This window comes from Callithrix jacchus, chromosome 13, assembly GCF_049354715.1.
Source record: "Callithrix jacchus isolate 240 chromosome 13, calJac240_pri, whole genome shotgun sequence".
NCBI classification, from domain to species: Eukaryota; Metazoa; Chordata; class Mammalia; order Primates; family Cebidae; genus Callithrix; species Callithrix jacchus.
The window spans coordinates 66627735-66644495 of record NC_133514.1 but is presented as its reverse complement, the minus strand read 5'-3'; the positions used below and the strand labels follow the sequence as shown (position 1 = coordinate 66644495).

Below are 16761 nucleotides of genomic sequence, written 5' to 3'. Positions count from 1 at the left end.
ACCTGATAAGGTGCTCTCCTGATTGTGGGGCTAGCAGGAGGAGCACCCTGGAGCACTGCAGGGAAGACTGGTGGTGTCAGGAATTGTGAATCTGACTGGAGGCATCTCAGCCAGGCACCTTCTGGTGTCCTTGTATTCTCAGTGCTCCTCACCTTGCTTAGTTACTATCAGAGTGTTCACACTCTCTCCTATTTTCTTTCAGGACTCCTATGTGGTGGATTATTTCAAATCCATCAGTCAGTACCTGCATGCGGGTCCGCCTGTGTACTTTGTCCTGGAGGAAGGGCACGACTACACTTCTCCAAAGGGGCAGAACATGGTGTGCGGCGGCATGGGCTGCAACAACGATTCCCTGGTGCAGCAGATATTTAACGCGGCACAGCTGGACAACTAGTCAGTACCGCCTCATCTTGTACTTCAGAAGTAGTGGAGGGGACTCTCAGCCAGGCAGTCAGCTCAGGCCTAAAATGTCTCTTGGAAAATAGGCTTTCTTGGAAAACTTTGTTTTTATGCACAATGTCTGGTAAATCTGGCTTTACCTTAACAAAACCTTTGAAAGGACTAATTCACCACCTAATCTTGGAAAGTTTTTTTCATTAAGTGCTCATGTAGTTTTTCTTTTGACCGTTAGCAGTATAAAATGTAGACTAGGAAGTTAGGTTTTAAGAAAAAGTACTGAAACTAAAGACTTCCTCCCTGTGGAGGAGGTCAGTAACCCTGTCTCTCCTCTGTAGTACCCGAATAGGCTTCGCCCCCTCATCCTGGATTGACGATTATTTCGACTGGGTGAAGCCGCAGTCATCTTGCTGTCGAGTGGACAATATCACTGACCAGTTCTGCAATGCTTCAGGTACCTTCATCTCCTTTACCAAATCTTTCCCCTTTTTTCTGAAAAGTTTTCAAATTGTCATTTATAAATCATTTGTATCGTGCCTCAGTTTATAGCTATTTGTACATCAAAGCTGGGTCTCCCTCCCTCCCTGTGTCATTATTCCTTTCCTCAGTCATTCATTGTGAAATTGTCATGTTGTTCCTGTCTCAGACAACCACCCTTGGGGCTGCAGGCTGAACAAGGTCCACTTCTTGGGTGTGTGGTTTCCAGATAAGGTTTCTCATCCTGTCCAGGCTCCAGTGATTGCTTCTCAGGATTGGTATCCGGCCTTAGCTTCTCAGAGGAGAGCTTTTTTTTTTTTTTTAAATCACTTTGCCCTATGGTTTTGTAGGAGCGTTGAGGTTCCCCTGGAATTAATAAAAACGTGGAATCCCTAGGCTCTTGTAATACCAGTCAAGGCTGCCCTTGAAGGAGGAGATCTACTTCAAGGAAGAAAATATTGCATACTATGCCTAAGATGAAAATGGTATTTCAAATTCATTAAACTGTGAAAGTCACATGTGGCTGAAGCTTTTAGATAAGGGGAAAGATTTCCCTCACTGTCAGTATTTTTAAATGTTTTACCAAAAATCTGGAGACCCATTCTTCTAACAGTCGTGTTTTCCCTGCATGTCTCCGCTAGTGGTCGACCCTGCCTGCATCCGCTGCAGGCCTCTGACTGCAGAGGGCAAACAGCGGCCTCAGGGTAGAGACTTCATGAAATTCCTGCCCATGTTCCTTTCGGATAATCCTAACCCCAAGTGTGGCAAAGGGTAAGTGCTGCTGCCATTGCAGACAAGCATCCACTTCAATTTGCAATAGAAAACTAGGAGAGGACCAGGCTAAAACAGTTACATGGGAACATCCTCTTCTCTGCCCCACCGTGTCCTGGTTCTTTGGTGGAAGTAGGGAGACTGAAAACACCTTTTTAAGAAAAATGCCTCACAGTGCTCAGCTGATTCTGTTTTAGCGTGGCCATTCACTTCTCATGCTCCGTCTGTGTCCTGGCCCCCTGGGCATGAGAATGAATGCAGATTTCTGTGCACATTCCAAGCAGGGCTGAGGGACAGGATGGCCTGCTGTAATCCAGGCCTGAAGGAACTCGGTCTGTTCAGTTGTGCTGATGGCAGCTGGGGCGACATCTTTGTTTTGGTAATGTTATCCCACGTTAAGGTTTCGATTCTTACAGCCCATCATGCTCCTTACAGCCCATCCATATATGGGGTTATGTATATTATATATATATATTATATATAATATATATCCCCCATCCAGCCAGGCAGCCAGTTACCCACGGAAGCCGGACATATGGCCCAAAAATAGTGACCATGACCGGAAGTCTCTGGGGTTGATTTGGAAGCTTTTGGAGGCAGAGAATGAGTATCCCCGTGTATGTTAGGTAACATTTTTTGTAAGAACACACGTCTGAACAGTCATATCAGTGAATCATTTATATCATGTATGTGCTTTGAGACCTAGGTATCATGGGATGACTACCCCTAAAAGTAAAGTAGAAATGAATCTTGCAGCTTGATTTACCCACTGACCGGATGCTTTGGCCTACATAAAGTAAATTGAGGTAGATTCAGTTTTTCTGAAGGCCGTAGCCACTGTTCCTGGGGAGCCTCCGGGGTGCCAGTGTCATGCCAGGCACTCCCTGAAATTATTCCATTTATCATCACACAGCCTATGAGTAGGTGGTGGTATACCCATTTACAGAAGAGGAGACCAGGACTCAGAGGAGGTCATTTTGCCAAGGGTTACATGACCAGCAAATGGCAGGGCTGAGACTGTTCCCTGGGCCCTTGCCCTTTCCTGCCTCCTGTTACATAACAGGACTGAATAAACTTCTGTACACATGAAACCAAGTAGAGAAACAGCAGCTATGTACCAGAGAACCTAGAACAATCAAGGAAAGCCATTCTGGCTAGGCATGGTAGCTCATACCTGTAATCCCAGCACTTTGGGAGGCCAAGGCATGTGGATCACCTGAGGTCAGGAGTTGAAGACGACCAGCCTGGCCAACATGGCAAAACCCTGTCTCTACTAAAAAAATTAAAAGTTAGTTAGGCATGGTGGCAGGCATCTGTAATACTCGGGAGGCTGAGGCAGGAAGAATTGCTTGAACCCGGGAGGTGGAGGTTGCAGTGAATCAAGATCATGACATTGTATTCCAGCCTGGGTGACAGATAAAATGAGGGGCTTTTTATCTGTCTCAAAAAAAAAAAAAAAAAAAAAAAAAAGTCATTCTGGGAGAGAATAAGCTAAACCTTTAGTGTTCCCTTATCCTGGGGGCCTTGTACAGCTGGGTCTGACCTCTGAGCCCAGGATCAGGTGGTTTTGCTTAGCCTTGAGTGCTCAGATTCTGCTGGTATTTTGCAAGGCCTGGACTCTCTGACACCCATGATTCTTTCCTCAGAGGACATGCTGCCTATAGTTCTGCAGTTAACATCCTCAGCAATGGCACCGGGGTTGGAGCCACATACTTCATGACCTACCACACTGTGCTGCAGACCTCTGCTGACTTTATTGACGCTCTGAAGAAAGCACGACTTATAGCCAGTAACATCACTGAAACCATGGGCATTAACGGCAGTGCTTACCGGGTGTTTCCCTACAGGTAAAGCCTACACTTTTTCGTTGGGGTTTGCCCAGGATAGGGCCTATGCTGGCCGGAGCCTCTGGGGAAGGGTTCCCTTGGCAAGATACTGATTTTCAGGTTGGGTTTTGGCCCCTGCTCCATTCTGAGCACAGAAGAATATATTGAAGGAAATGGGTGCTGGGCAAGGGGGCTCAGAATCTAAAGCCTCTACCAAGGCCTGAGGGCTAGAGACACAGAACTTGATCTCTGCGCTGCTGCACACTGGGAAAGGGCTCAAGGCAGGGGGCGCTTGGAGAACAGGTAGCTCAGAGCTGGGCCAGGCCCGTATTCTTGGCCAGCAACGGACCACAATCCCCAGCTGCTGGTTATTTGGGATGATGCCTGTATATAGACTTTTTATATTGTTAGGGTTTTTTTTTCCCCCAGCAAGAAAAGCATTATGCATGAAATGAAATACTGAATTTGGAAACTGTAGAAAGGTAGGAGGCACAAGTGATCTGTTTTTCCTGCCTGCCCATGATCTTGCTTAAAGCAAGAAGGCCTGGATTTGTTTGGAAGAAGTTCTCAGAGCTGGTATCTTACCTAATTCCTGGGAAGAGCTGGTTAGCTCTGCCAAAAATTACATGAAAGCGTTTTTTACCACAGGCCTTACACAGACCCTCTGAGCCTGAGGTAGTGTCTCAGGATAGATCAGGATTCATTTATTTTTTTCAAAATGCTGTGGAATGCTCTCTATAAATGTCTATAAAATAGCATAGATCTGATTGCAACAGCACATTGAAAAGCTTATCCATCACAATCCAAGTAGGCATCATTCCAGAGATGCAAGGCTGGTTTCAACATACCCAGGTATATAAACGTAATCCACCACATAAACAGAACCAAAGACAAAAACCACATGATTATCTCAAAAGATGCAGAGAGGGCCTTCAACAAAATTCAACAGCCCTTTATGCTAAACACTCTCAATAAACTAGGTATCGAAGGAATGTATCTTAAAACAATAAAAGCTATTTATGACAAACATACAGCCAATATCATACTGAATGGGCAAAAACTGGAAGCATTCCCTTTGGAATCCAGCACTAGACAAGGATGCCCTCTCTCACCACTGCTATTCAATATAGTACTGGAAGTTCTAGCCAGAGCAATTAGGCAAGAAAAAAAAATAAAGGATATTCAGCTAGGAAAAGAGGAAGCCAAATTGTCTCTATTTGCAGATGACATGATTGTATATTTAGAAGATCCTATCATCTCAGCCCAAAAATCTCCTTAAACTGATAAGCAACTTCAGCAAAGTCTCAGGATACAAAATCAATGTGCAGAAATCAAAAGCATTTCTATACACCAATAACAGACTAACAGAGAGTGAAATCATGAGCAAACTCCCATTCACAATTGCTACAAAGAGAATAAAATACCTAGGAATACAACTAATAAAGGATGTAAAGGACCTTTTCAAGGAGAACTACAAACCACTGCTCAAGAAAATAACGGAGGACACAAACAGATGGAGAAACATTCCATGCTCATGGTTAGGAAGAATCAGTATCATGAAAATAATTTATAGATTCAATGCTATCCCCATCAAGCTACCAATGACCTTCTTCAGAGAACTGGAAAAAACCACCTTAAACTTCATATGGAACCAAAAGAGAGCCCTCATAGCCAAGACAATCCTAAACAAAAAGAACAAAGCCAGAGGCATCACACTACCTGATTTCAAACTATACTACAAAGCTACAGTAATCAAAACAGCATGGTACTGGTATCAAAACAGAGATACAGACCAATGGAACAGAACAGAGGCCCTGGCAACACCACACATCTACAACCATCTGATCTTTGACAAACCTGACAAAAACAAGCAATGGGGAAAGGATTCCCTGTTTAATAAATTGTGTTGGGAAAACTGGCTAGCCATGTGCAGAAAGCAGAAACTGGACCCCTTCCTGACACCTTACACTAAAATTAACTGCAGATGGATTAAAGACTTAAGACCTAACACCATAAAAACCCTACCTAGGCAAAACCATTCAGGACATAGGCATAGGCAAGGACTTCTTGAGTAAAACACCAAAAGCATTGGCAACAAAAGCCAAAATAGACAAATGGGACCTAATTAAACCCAGAGCTTCCGCACAGCAAAAGAAACAATCATTAGAGTGAACCGGCAACCAATAGAATGGGAAAAAATTTTTGCAATCTACTCATCTGACAAAGGGCTAATGTCCACAATATACAAAGAACTAAAACAGATTTACAAGAAAAAAATAAACCCATCCAAAAGTGGGTGAAGGATATGAACAGACACTTTTCAAAAGAAGACATATATGAGGCCAACAAAAAAAAAGCTCATCATCACTGATCATTAGAGAAATGCAAATCAAAACCACATTGAGATACCACCTCACGCCAATTAGAATGGCAATCATTAAAAAATCTGGAGACAACATGCTGGAGAGGATGTGGAGAGGATAGGAACACTTTTACACTGTTGGTAGGAGTGTAAACTAGTTCAACCATTGTGGAAGACAGTGTGGCCCTTCCTCAAGGACCTAGAAATAGAAATTCTATTTGACCCAGCAATCCCATTACTGGGTATATACCCAAAGGATTATAAATCATTCTATTTTAAAGACACATGCACACGTATGTTCATAGCGGCACTGTTTACAACAGCAGAAACCTGGAACCAACCCAAATGCCCATTGACAATAGACTGGACAAGGAAAATGTGGCACATATACACCATGGAATACTGTGCAGCCATAAAAAATGAAGAGTTTGTGTCCTTTGTAGGGACATGGATGAATCTGGAAACCATAATTCTCATACTGACACAAGAACAGAAAAACACCACATGTTCTCACTCATAGGCGGGTGATGAACAATGAGACACAGGGAGGGGAGCGTCACACCCTGGGGTCTATTGGTGGGGTGCCAACGGAGGGACAGCAGGGGTGTGGGGAGGTCGAGGAGGGATAACATGGGGAGAAATGCCAGATGTAGGTGACGGGGGGATGGAGGCAGCAAACCACATTGCCATGTGTGTACCTATGCAACATTCCTGCATGATCTGCACATGTAGCCCAGAACCTAAAGTACGATTAAAAAAAAAATAGCATAGATTGGGCTTATAACAAAAACTTTATCAAAAATACACATTTTGCATCACTACTGGGTCCTTCTATGGGTGGTCAGTGGCCATCAGAAGTCAAGTGAGTGGCTTTAGATGAGTCTTGTAGACAGCCAGCAAGGTTGTCTGCAAGGGTTGTTTCCCAAAGGAGTCTGACTGCTTGGCAGTGGTGATGGGATGAACACGCAGTTTCTGGGAGTGAGAGTGAGCTTTAACGGGGCCTCCCCTCTCCTCTCCAGTGTGTTTTATGTCTTCTACGAACAGTACCTGACCATCATTGACGATACTGTCTTCAACCTCGGTGCGTCCCTGGGCGCCATATTTCTGGTAACCATGGTCCTCCTGGGCTGCGAGCTGTGGTCCGCTGTCATCATGTGCACCACCATCGCCATGGTCTTGGTCAACATGTTTGGAGTTATGTGGCTCTGGGGCATCAGTCTGAATGCTGTGTCCTTGGTCAACCTGGTGATGGTGAGTCCTCGTCCATTCTCAGTTTGTCCATAGCTCCTGTTTTACTAGGGGAATTGCTGTCTTAGATTCCATGTAAACCATAAAATGGAGTAAGATAACCAAGTCTGGCGCTTGCTCTTGGCACACACGGAGAGGCAGGATGAATGCTGGATAGAGGTCGGACAGGGCTTAGACGGAGCGAGCATGGAGTGGGACATCTGGGAGCAGAGGCACATTACAGGGACTTTCTCTAGTTCAGTTTTTTTCTCTTGTCCCATTCTTTGCAGCTGTGCTAGCATACCTGATGGAATACCACGAAATACCTGCCTCTAACCATGGAAATGTAATTTCCTGGCCTAGCTCTGGGGTATTGTGCCTGTAATTTGTTATTCTGACGAGATTGCACAAGCACGTAGTCTATGACAGCAGGGTGTTCTTTTTACTTAGAAAATTGCACCCCACCCCAGGACGTCTCTGACCCAGTGCGTTTTGCCTCCTGTGAGGTTGCCAGGTGCTTTTAATCATTAAAGATGAGAGCATTCAAGAAGGTATTCATGGAAAATAGAACAGTGCATCTGTACTCTCAGATATGAACCTGCTTCAGATAGGGGAGCAGTGAGGTCCAAGAAAAGATGTGACAGTTTTCCGGCTCGGTGCGAGCAGGGAGACCTTAAGGGGTTCCAGCAGTTTCTCCTGATCAAAGCAAATGTGCCACAGAAAACCAGGCCTTTGGCTTTGCGTAGAGAGGGCCCCAAAGTTCCTGGTATATAGATTGGTGTGATGGAGGCCTTGTATTATAAGTCCAGTGGGATGCTTGACCTCCTCTAGCACCCAGGGTGCTCTGGTAATTAGCCCCCATCCTGGGAACGGGGTGGCTCCTTAGGGTCTTTAACAGGAAGACAGCCATCCTAAAGGAGGTGCTTTATTTCAGAGCTGTGGCATCTCCGTGGAGTTTTGCAGCCACATAACCAGAGCGTTCACGGTGAGCACGAAGGGCAGCCGTGTGGACCGCGCAGAAGAGGCACTCGCCCACATGGGCAGCTCCGTGAGTACCCTGATCTAGCCCATGTGGGCAGAGTCGCACCATCAAGTGTCCCACTTAGTGACTGGATCCTGTACTTAGAAAGCAGCTCCTAAGGATTGTAAGCTTTCAGGCAGTTCATGAATTAGCTGCCACATCGTGGACAGAATGGATCCACATCGTGGAACTGTACCTGTTGGTGCCGCTCCTTTTTAAGTGGCAGCTTGCTGAAGCAGGAAAATAAGAAAAATTAAATGTGAGACAGCTGGCAGTCTTTTCCATTCAAAATACAGGCAGGGAAGCCCCGGCCAGGAACCCAGTGTGTGATGTGTGGCTGGTGCCTAGAGAGCCATCTTGGTTCAACTCTACACCCTGGCTTAGCCTGTCTCTTTACCACTGTAGAAAATACCTGGTAAAGAGTAAAAACTAAAACTTTGTTTTGAATACTTTTAAATATTTTTCACCTGAGAATATAAAGATATTTGATTTAGAGACACGATGCAGTGTCTATGCAGAATACAAAGGAGCAAATAAAACAGTATTAGGTAGTAGATGCTACCTGGGTTTGTTCCCATTGCTTTGAACCTTGAATATTAAGAAATCCCCATAAGGGCTGGGCACAGTGGCTCATGCCTGTAATCCTAGCACTTTGGGAGGCCAAGGTGGGCAGATCACTTGAGGCCAGGAGTTCGAGACCAGCTGAGCCAACACGGTGAAACCCCATCTCTACTAAAAACACAAAAATTAGCCAGGTGTGGTGGCACACGTCTATAATCCCAGCTACGTGGGAGGCTGGGGCAGGAGAATCACTTGGACCCAGGAGAAATCCGTTTAAGGAAGTGTTCCATTACAGGTTGCTAAAAGTGGTTTCTAACACAGTATCTCTTCTTTTAGGTATTCAGTGGAATCACACTTACAAAATTTGGAGGGATTGTGGTGTTGGCTTTTGCCAAATCTCAAATTTTCCAGATATTCTACTTCAGGATGTACTTGGCTATGGTGTTACTGGGAGCCACACACGGATTAATATTTCTCCCTGTCTTACTCAGTTACATAGGTAAGAGTTCTTGTCTTCAAAGTGGGGCACAAGAGTAGCATGTTACTGAAAGGGAATTCTGTCCTGAGGCATTCTTTTCAAGTATTTGAACTCATATTAATGGTCATTTGATAAATGATACAGAGTAAAAAAATTTCCTCTAAGAAAAAACCCATCCAGGGGCTTCATGATGGTGCAGAGTACTTCATTAGTAAGTTGCTGATGTTTTTTCTGGAGGCCTGAAACGTCTGCTTCAGAGGCCTGCAGTCGGCTTTTGAATGCATCTGAGTGTCAGCAGGTGGGGCAGCTCCTCTCTGCTGAGATGAAGAAGTCCATCTGGCACTCAGCTCTCACACCAGCAATGCTGTCACTCATTGACTATCCTTGATCCGTTTATTTCTATGGCCACTTCATCTTGCACAAAAATGACCCATGTTTGAAAGAACAGTCCTGATTTGCTTGATTTATAGCTCTGTAACTAAATTGAGGCATTGAAGTAGATTAAGAAGATGAGGGCTTTTTATCATCTCCAGGGGATAGAAACTAGTTCTGTTACAATCTAATATACTAGCTCCTTTTCTTAAAAAAAAAAGAGATTGCACTTTGGGAGGCTGAGGCAGGAGAATGGTTTGAGATCAGCCTAGGCAACATAGCAAGGCCTCTATCTCTACAGAATAAAATTAGACAGGTGAGTGGTGTGCACATCTGCAGTCCCACCTACTTGGTAGGCTGACGCAGGAAGCTTGCTTGAGCCCAGAAGAATGGGCTCAGGATGCAGTGAGTCGTGTTTACACCACTGCACTCCACCCTGAGCAAGAAAGCAAAGAGCCCATCTCTAAGAGAGAGAGAGGTCTCACCCTCTTGACCAGGCTGGTCTCAAGCAATTCTCCTGCCTCAGTCTCCCAAAGTGTTAGGATTACAGACATGAGTCACTATGCCCAGCCAACTAGCTCCCTTTCTCCTGCAGAAATAAAAATTTTTTTTCTCTCATAGGGCCATCAGTAAATAAAGCCAAAAGTCATGCCACTGAAGAGCGATTCAAAGGAACAGAGCGCGAACGGCTTCTAAACTTCTAGCCCTCTCACAGGGCATGCAGACTGAACTGTATCTAAGGGTTGGTCGGTGTACCACTGGACGGGCGCTGCATCGGTAAGGCCAAGTTGAACATGGGATGGCACCAATCACCAGGCTATTTAGCAGCAGCTTTGAACATAGCGCCTGTGAACTCAGGAATACACAGTTGACATGGAAAGCAGTATTACTAAATCATCTGGAGGCAACCACAGGACACTAAACTTCTCCCCGCTTCTTCAAGAAAGAAACCTCATTCTTTAGCAAGCAGGAGGTGACACTAGATGGCTGTGAATGTGATCTGCTCACTGACACTTTGTAAAGGCCAATCAATGCACTGTCTCTCCTTTTAGGAGCAAGCCATCCCACAAGTTCTATACCACATTTTCAGCGAACTTTGAGGTTGTAGATACACTTTATTATAACATTTTATAGTTTAAAGAGCTTTATTAATGCAATAAATTAACTTTGTACACATTTTTATATATCTAAAAAAAAAAAAACCAAGTGATTTCAGAATGTTGTAGGCCTCATTAGAGCTTGGTCTCCAAAAATCTGTTTGAAAAAAGCAACATGTTCTTCACAGTGTTCCCCTAAAAAGGAAGAGATTTAATCGCCAGTTAGATGTGGCACGAAACAAGGGAAAAATAAAGTAGGTGTGTCTACTGGGTTTTAACTTATTTTTCTTTAATAAAATACATTCGTTTCCTAAGCTTTTTGGTTGCCCTTTCTATCTGCTTTGAGAGGGAAGTAGAAAAGCTGAAGGAAGAGATTCTGACCTGTCCTTATGGTAACTAAATGCCATCTTACCTTAAGCTAGGAAAAGTTGGTGAGACCTAAAATAGTCTCATTAGAGTCCTGATCCTTCCCTATCCTGAAGAAGATGATGTCTTAGAGTTTATAACTATTTGGAGATGAGAATGATCAGCCAATGTGTCCTTCATAAAACTGAAGCCTTAATAAGCCCCAGGCCCTTTAAAACCCTTGGCCACCATTTGCCATCTTATTCCTGGCTTCAAGATATTCCAAGATCTGCTATAAGAGATGGGCTGTGCCTGATCTGGGTCCTAAATGTGTCGGCTCAAAACCTGCCTCCTCGGTGAGTTCCAGAGTATAATTCAGATTCCGTCAGCATACTGAACTCACACTGATACAAATAACGGGCTGAGGGCTAGGTGGGCTGTTACAAAATTGTGCTGTTTACAGAAAAGCTAACCCAGGAGTTCTCACCCACCCCCAGTGCCCTCTGCTACTCTTTGAGGCTACAGTTGGTTACCTGAAGTCTTTCCATTGCTACGGTATTCTCACCTGGTGTGAAACTGGGGCTCCCTCGTAAACGCTGGTTTCGCTGTTCAAAAAAGCGGAATATTGTATAGAAAAGCATGTTGTCTTCAGTCTGCTTTGCAGCATCTAAAAATTTTCGTGCAGAAATGTTGTCATGGCCACCGATGCCCCGGATAAACCTTAAGGCAGCCAACACTTGGTGTTTGGAAAGAAGAACTTCTACTATTTCATCATTTGCTGTTGAAAGTCGCTAGAAATAAGGGAGAGAAGTCCAGGTCAGTGCAAACAGCAACAGAGCAAGTTTCCATAGTCCAAACCTGACACATCAGTTACCTTCAGCATGTCCAGAGAGAGCTGATGAGCAGGAGGATAGAAACTCTCTAGGGATAACAGCAGACAAGCCTGAAAGACATTTTCAGACCCGCTTCAGTTGGAGGGTTAAAGGTTAAAATTTTCCGTTTTTAACCACAACAGAAGTAAAAATCTGGCAATGCATACCAAAGGTTTGGAGTCACTGAGGACGTGGTACTGCAGGAACTGGTGCAGCATATAAAAGAGGTTGTGCTGGACAAGTGTTTTGATAACAAGTTCATGTAGGTAATGCTGAGGAAAAAAGTACAAAGTACACTTCCAAATCATTCAGCTACAACAGACTAGGGGCTCCCCGAGGACTGTGGCTATTCTAACCCACACAGTAAAAGTCTGTTACTACCAGAAATGGTTTCATCAAGCAAATAAAGACCCCGACTGGACATTACACTTCCCATTCCAACTAATGTCAGGAGAGTCACTCAACATTCCGAGTCAGGGAGGCAGGCCTGTCTTAGCATATAAGAATCATCTTCTAAGTTGAAATCGTGACAATGCTTTTTTTTTTTTTTCCTAAATTCCTGCTGCTTTAACTTGGGACCAGCTGATTTGAAGGTACCTGTACTGCAATCTGAAACTGGTTAAGAGAACGAATGTATTCCATCAGCACAGCTATCACAAATTTGTGAGGCATCTCCTAGGGAGAAAAAAATGTGGTTTTATAAATAGCAAGAGGTGCAAACGGGGCTGCATGTAACTGTCTATCCAACCCCCGCCTTGTTTCCACATTAAAATGGCCCCGTGCTAATCTTTTACTGGTGTTGCACAAATCGCTCCAGAACCACCCCATCAACGATTATGCTTTAGGCCTGAGTATTAGAAGCCAAGCTACCAGCTCTAGGTCCTCACCCAAGGAAACCAGTGATTCTAATCACATGAAGTCTCCTCGTTCCTCAACTTCCTTGTTTTGAGCATTCTCAGTCCAGAACAGGCGGAAAGCTGCAGCCCACCTTCTTTTCCACGAAGGCTGACAGCACATGGGTGTACACATCAGACTGGTCCAGCACCGCCTGGGTCCGCACCGGCCTCTTGAGGAGTGGGCTGCTTCGGCTCTGCCCTGCTTCCATCGCCTGAAAGAAGAAACCACAAACTGATCTTCAGCATCTTAGAGGAAGGATGCTGTTTACAGTTCAACCACAAGGACTGAATTCTTGTGGACCTAGGATATGAGCAGAAGACTTCTTTCCCTACTTAGATAAAACCAGTTTTCCTATGCTGGCTGGGGAGAGTCTAGGAAGTCAGAATTGGTCATCTTGAAAATACTCCAATCTTCATGGTAGATGAAACTGAAAAGAGTTTTCTCTTAAAATATATCTTACTTTAACCTCTTGCAATTTTTTAACTTAATCCTGGACTATGGGCATTTGTTATCTGGCAAAAATGAAATGGCCTGCTGCATCCCTGCTTTATGAAGTCCTGATCCTGCAATAAATGAGTAGCTCCTGCATGGAGTATCCAGGGATTTTTAAGTGGGAAGCCAGAGCACCCCAAGTCCTTCTGAATAGGAAAGTTTGGTGAGACCTTAACGACCTTACCTCACGTTTTCAAGTAGTTAAGATCCATGCAGATTGTGCAATAGCTGTGGCGTGTTGCCTGGGAACCTGCATTTCCAAGAAACTCCAGGTGCTGCTCATGTGGCTGGTTACTGGCCCACACTGCTGAGTCGTGACGGTTTCTGGAGTCCAGCAGACACAGTGTGGGACAGCACAGAAACTGCCACTTGGGATCAGACCTGCTGATTCCCACAGCCCAGGACACTCACAGCAGTAGAGTCCAAAAGGACTCAGCCATCCCTCATGTCTGTCAGGGGGGGAATGGACACTATCCAGGCAACTGGCTCTCTTCAGTAGCCTGTCTCATACCTCTCACCCTTCCGTGAACAGCTAAAGCAGAGTGGAGTTCTGGGGCTTTTGCTGTTTAAAACCAGTTTCAGCCTAGGACTAATCAGATCCTTGAAGTGAAATAATTCATTCTCCTTGTCCTAAACTTTTCTTCTTTCTGGCTTCAGAAGATACGATGTACAGGTAATAACAACGGAACTTGGTAGCAATAAGCCATGGTTATTACTTTCACTACAAACATCCCTGCCAAGTGCTAACACTGAATCATCGCTATCTCAACAGGATGCTAGCTGACTGCTAGGATCAGTCTTATTTAGATCCCAAAAGGAAAGAAAGGTGTGGCAAATAGAAATTATATATCTAATTTAAATTGTTAAGTCCTAGCTCCGGCTTAACAGAAAAATACACAAAATATTGCAAAGCAGAGACTGATTTTTCTCATCCATAAAACAGGTAGACCAAGAATCTGCAGGCAAGATCAAACACAGACGGGAAAAATGAAAACGGTGAAGGCCTGAAGTGAGATGCAGCCTCCAGCTCATGGGATGCAGGGACCCTGAACTGACTACTCCCCCACTACTGCCAGCTTGCCCTATGGCAGGCAGCAAATCTCAGTAACATTATTCTAATCATAGGAAATAATTTTGCATCATAATTACTTAGAAAATACCAGGAGGGGATGGAGGAGAACCCTTCGTTATACTCCATGTAACTCACCATCGCATAACTCTGCTCCGCGTCCAAATACTTTTTATACTCATGGTTGAGTTTATCAAAAACAGTCGCTATCACGGGCAGCGATGCTCTGTCTGACTCACTTAACACTGGAAAGGCACAATGTTCACACAGATCAAACCGACTTCATGTCAGCTTCAGAATTTCCACACGTTGCTGTGATAAAAACTAATCTCAAAAGGTTACCAATGCAAAAGTGCCTTTAAAGGACACTCTGAGAAATGTAATACTTTAAAGTCCTGACACCTAGACGTCATTCATAACCCCTTTCTGGTTACAGTTAAAAAAAAAAGCTATAGCAGGCCAGGCTCAGTGGCTCACACCCCTAATCCCTCCCAGAACTGTGGGGAAGCTGAGGCAGAAGGATCACTTAAGGCTGGGAGTTTGAGACCAGCCTGGGCAACAAGGCAAGACCCCATCTCTACCAAAACAAAAAGAAAAACAACAAAACACCAACTACATGTATTGGAAGGGGATTTTTTTTTTTTTTTTTCCCTGAGACAGGGTCTTGCTCTGTTGCCAGGCTGGAGGTACACTGGCATAAACAGCTCACTGCAGCTTCATCCTCCTGGACTCAAGCAGGCCTCCCTCTGCAGCTGGGGCCACAGGTGTGCACCAGCAAACTCAGCTAATTTTTTTTGCAGAGACAGTGTCTCACCATGTCGTCCAGGCTGGTCTCAAACTCCTGGGCTCAGTCAATCCTTATGTCTCAGCCTCCTAGAGTGCTGATTATAAGGAGGAACCACCATGCCTGGCCTCAGTAGGGGATTCTTAAAGACAACACATAGGCAATCAGTGACTTGAATTCTGAAAGAGGTGTGTGTGAAGGCCAGGGGTGGTGGCCCATTCCCCTCCTGTGTGCCTACGTTTAGGTCTGCTTTGATTCAGAACCAATCTATCTATTGTTATTTTCTCATCCATATCTCTACAAGTCATCTTTCCATTTAGCAGCCTTTTCCAGGGGGTCACATAGCCACCCCTCACATAAAGAATTAGGCTCTGAGTTAGAGACAAGGCATAACAATGTAGCCTACATCCCAATAAAAAGTGTTGACAGCACAGGCCTCATACTGGAACCAGATCAAGGGGGAAGGATTCAACTTACTCTGTGAACAGACAGACAGGATGACCATCTTGCATTCCTTTCTCTGGAGGAGAAAGTCCATCAATCTTCCTTTGTCTGGCAAGAGATTTACTATGGGCTCAAGTTTCACTTGGAGGTTCCAGAGGTAACCTGGATTTTAAGAGGCAGCAAACATAACACTATGATGGAAACCATAACAAAAACGGTTCCCCTAAACATCTGTGGGGCAGGCAGGGGGTAGGCAGTGATGAAAAGCTGCAAAGTACAGTTAATGTAGCTTTTTCTTCCTAAGCAGAGCCGAGCCAAGCCATTCAGGAGCATGTCTAAAACAGAAAGACTGATGGCCAAACTACCACACACCTGGCTGACTCTTCCGAAGTAGCCTCGGCATTCAGGGGCACATCAATGGTGTAGCTCCCTAGTCCTTCATTCCAAACGGGGACTTTCCTAGACTAGTCCCTCTTTTAACATTTAAAATAGAAAAAGATGTCCACACGTGGCATCAACTTCGGTCCTGTACTTTGGTTTCTCCGACAATGGCTCATGAGTTTAAAAGGTAACTCTAGAGGCTGTACTGGAACATCATAACTCATCCATTCATCGACCCATAAATGTACTGATCACCCACACTGCCGTCATCTGCTGTGGCCTTTCTTGACTGGGGTTCTGCAGGAGACTGAAGGGCCACATAAAAATCATCTGAGTGATCCCTTTTTCAGTTTTCCCAAGGCAGGTACAGAGCAGCTGTACAGGAAACCACCAGCGAGATGCACAGGGGAGAAATGAATTCACTACATACAGGGGATACCTACAGCATCAGGGCTAATTCTCGCCTCAAAAATTCTCAAGAATCCCAGAGGAAAGGCAGGAAAATACACAGATGATTCAAGAGTAACATAGGAAATTCTCTAATACCAGTTTGGTGAGGTATTAGAGACACAGGTTAGGGCAACATGGCAAGACCCTGTCTCTACAAAAATAATAATAATAATAAATTAGCTGGGCGTGGTGGGGTCCTGCAGGCCCAGCTACTCAGGAGGCTGAGGTGGGAGAATTGCCTGATCCCAGGAGCTCAAGGCTGCAGTAAACTGAGATCACACCACTGCATTCCAGCTTGGGTGACAGAGTGAGATCCTGCCTCAAAAAAATAAGAGTTCTCTAATAAGAGATTACCCAGGAAGAGAAAACAGGCTGACAAGGCTTCGCAAGCAAGGCCAGAAAGAGTAGCACATCTCCTGGGCTCATGCAGAACAGAAAA

At 44.7% G+C, this 16761-nt stretch overlaps 2 protein-coding genes across 9 annotated transcripts in view; one reads left to right on the top strand and one right to left on the bottom strand.

Moving 5' to 3' along the window:
• Positions 1-10902, top strand: part of NPC1 (NPC intracellular cholesterol transporter 1) — a 64126-nt gene extending 53224 nt beyond the window's left edge. For both annotated transcript variants that reach the window (XM_035270749.3, XM_035270748.3), the window contains exons 18-25: positions 203-393; positions 735-850; positions 1515-1644; positions 3291-3491; positions 6852-7083; positions 7994-8107; positions 8978-9140; positions 10113-10902. In XM_035270749.3, the coding sequence (XP_035126640.1) occupies positions 203-393; positions 735-850; positions 1515-1644; positions 3291-3491; positions 6852-7083; positions 7994-8107; positions 8978-9140; positions 10113-10195 (1230 nt within the window). In that variant the 3' untranslated portion in view covers positions 10196-10902. The remainder of the gene's footprint in view (positions 1-202; positions 394-734; positions 851-1514; positions 1645-3290; positions 3492-6851; positions 7084-7993; positions 8108-8977; positions 9141-10112) is intronic.
• Positions 10618-16761, bottom strand: part of RMC1 (regulator of MON1-CCZ1) — a 29143-nt gene continuing 22999 nt past the window's right edge. For all 7 annotated transcript variants that reach the window (XM_002757119.7, XM_078347891.1, XM_078347893.1 and 4 more), the window contains 8 exons: positions 15525-15653; positions 14402-14508; positions 12794-12913; positions 12403-12480; positions 11973-12077; positions 11808-11876; positions 11499-11724; positions 10618-10783 (listed from right to left, as the gene is read on the bottom strand). In XM_002757119.7, coding sequence (XP_002757165.1) covers positions 10704-10783; positions 11499-11724; positions 11808-11876; positions 11973-12077; positions 12403-12480; positions 12794-12913; positions 14402-14508; positions 15525-15653 — 914 coding nt within the window. In that variant the 3' untranslated portion in view covers positions 10618-10703. The remainder of the gene's footprint in view (positions 10784-11498; positions 11725-11807; positions 11877-11972; positions 12078-12402; positions 12481-12793; positions 12914-14401; positions 14509-15524; positions 15654-16761) is intronic.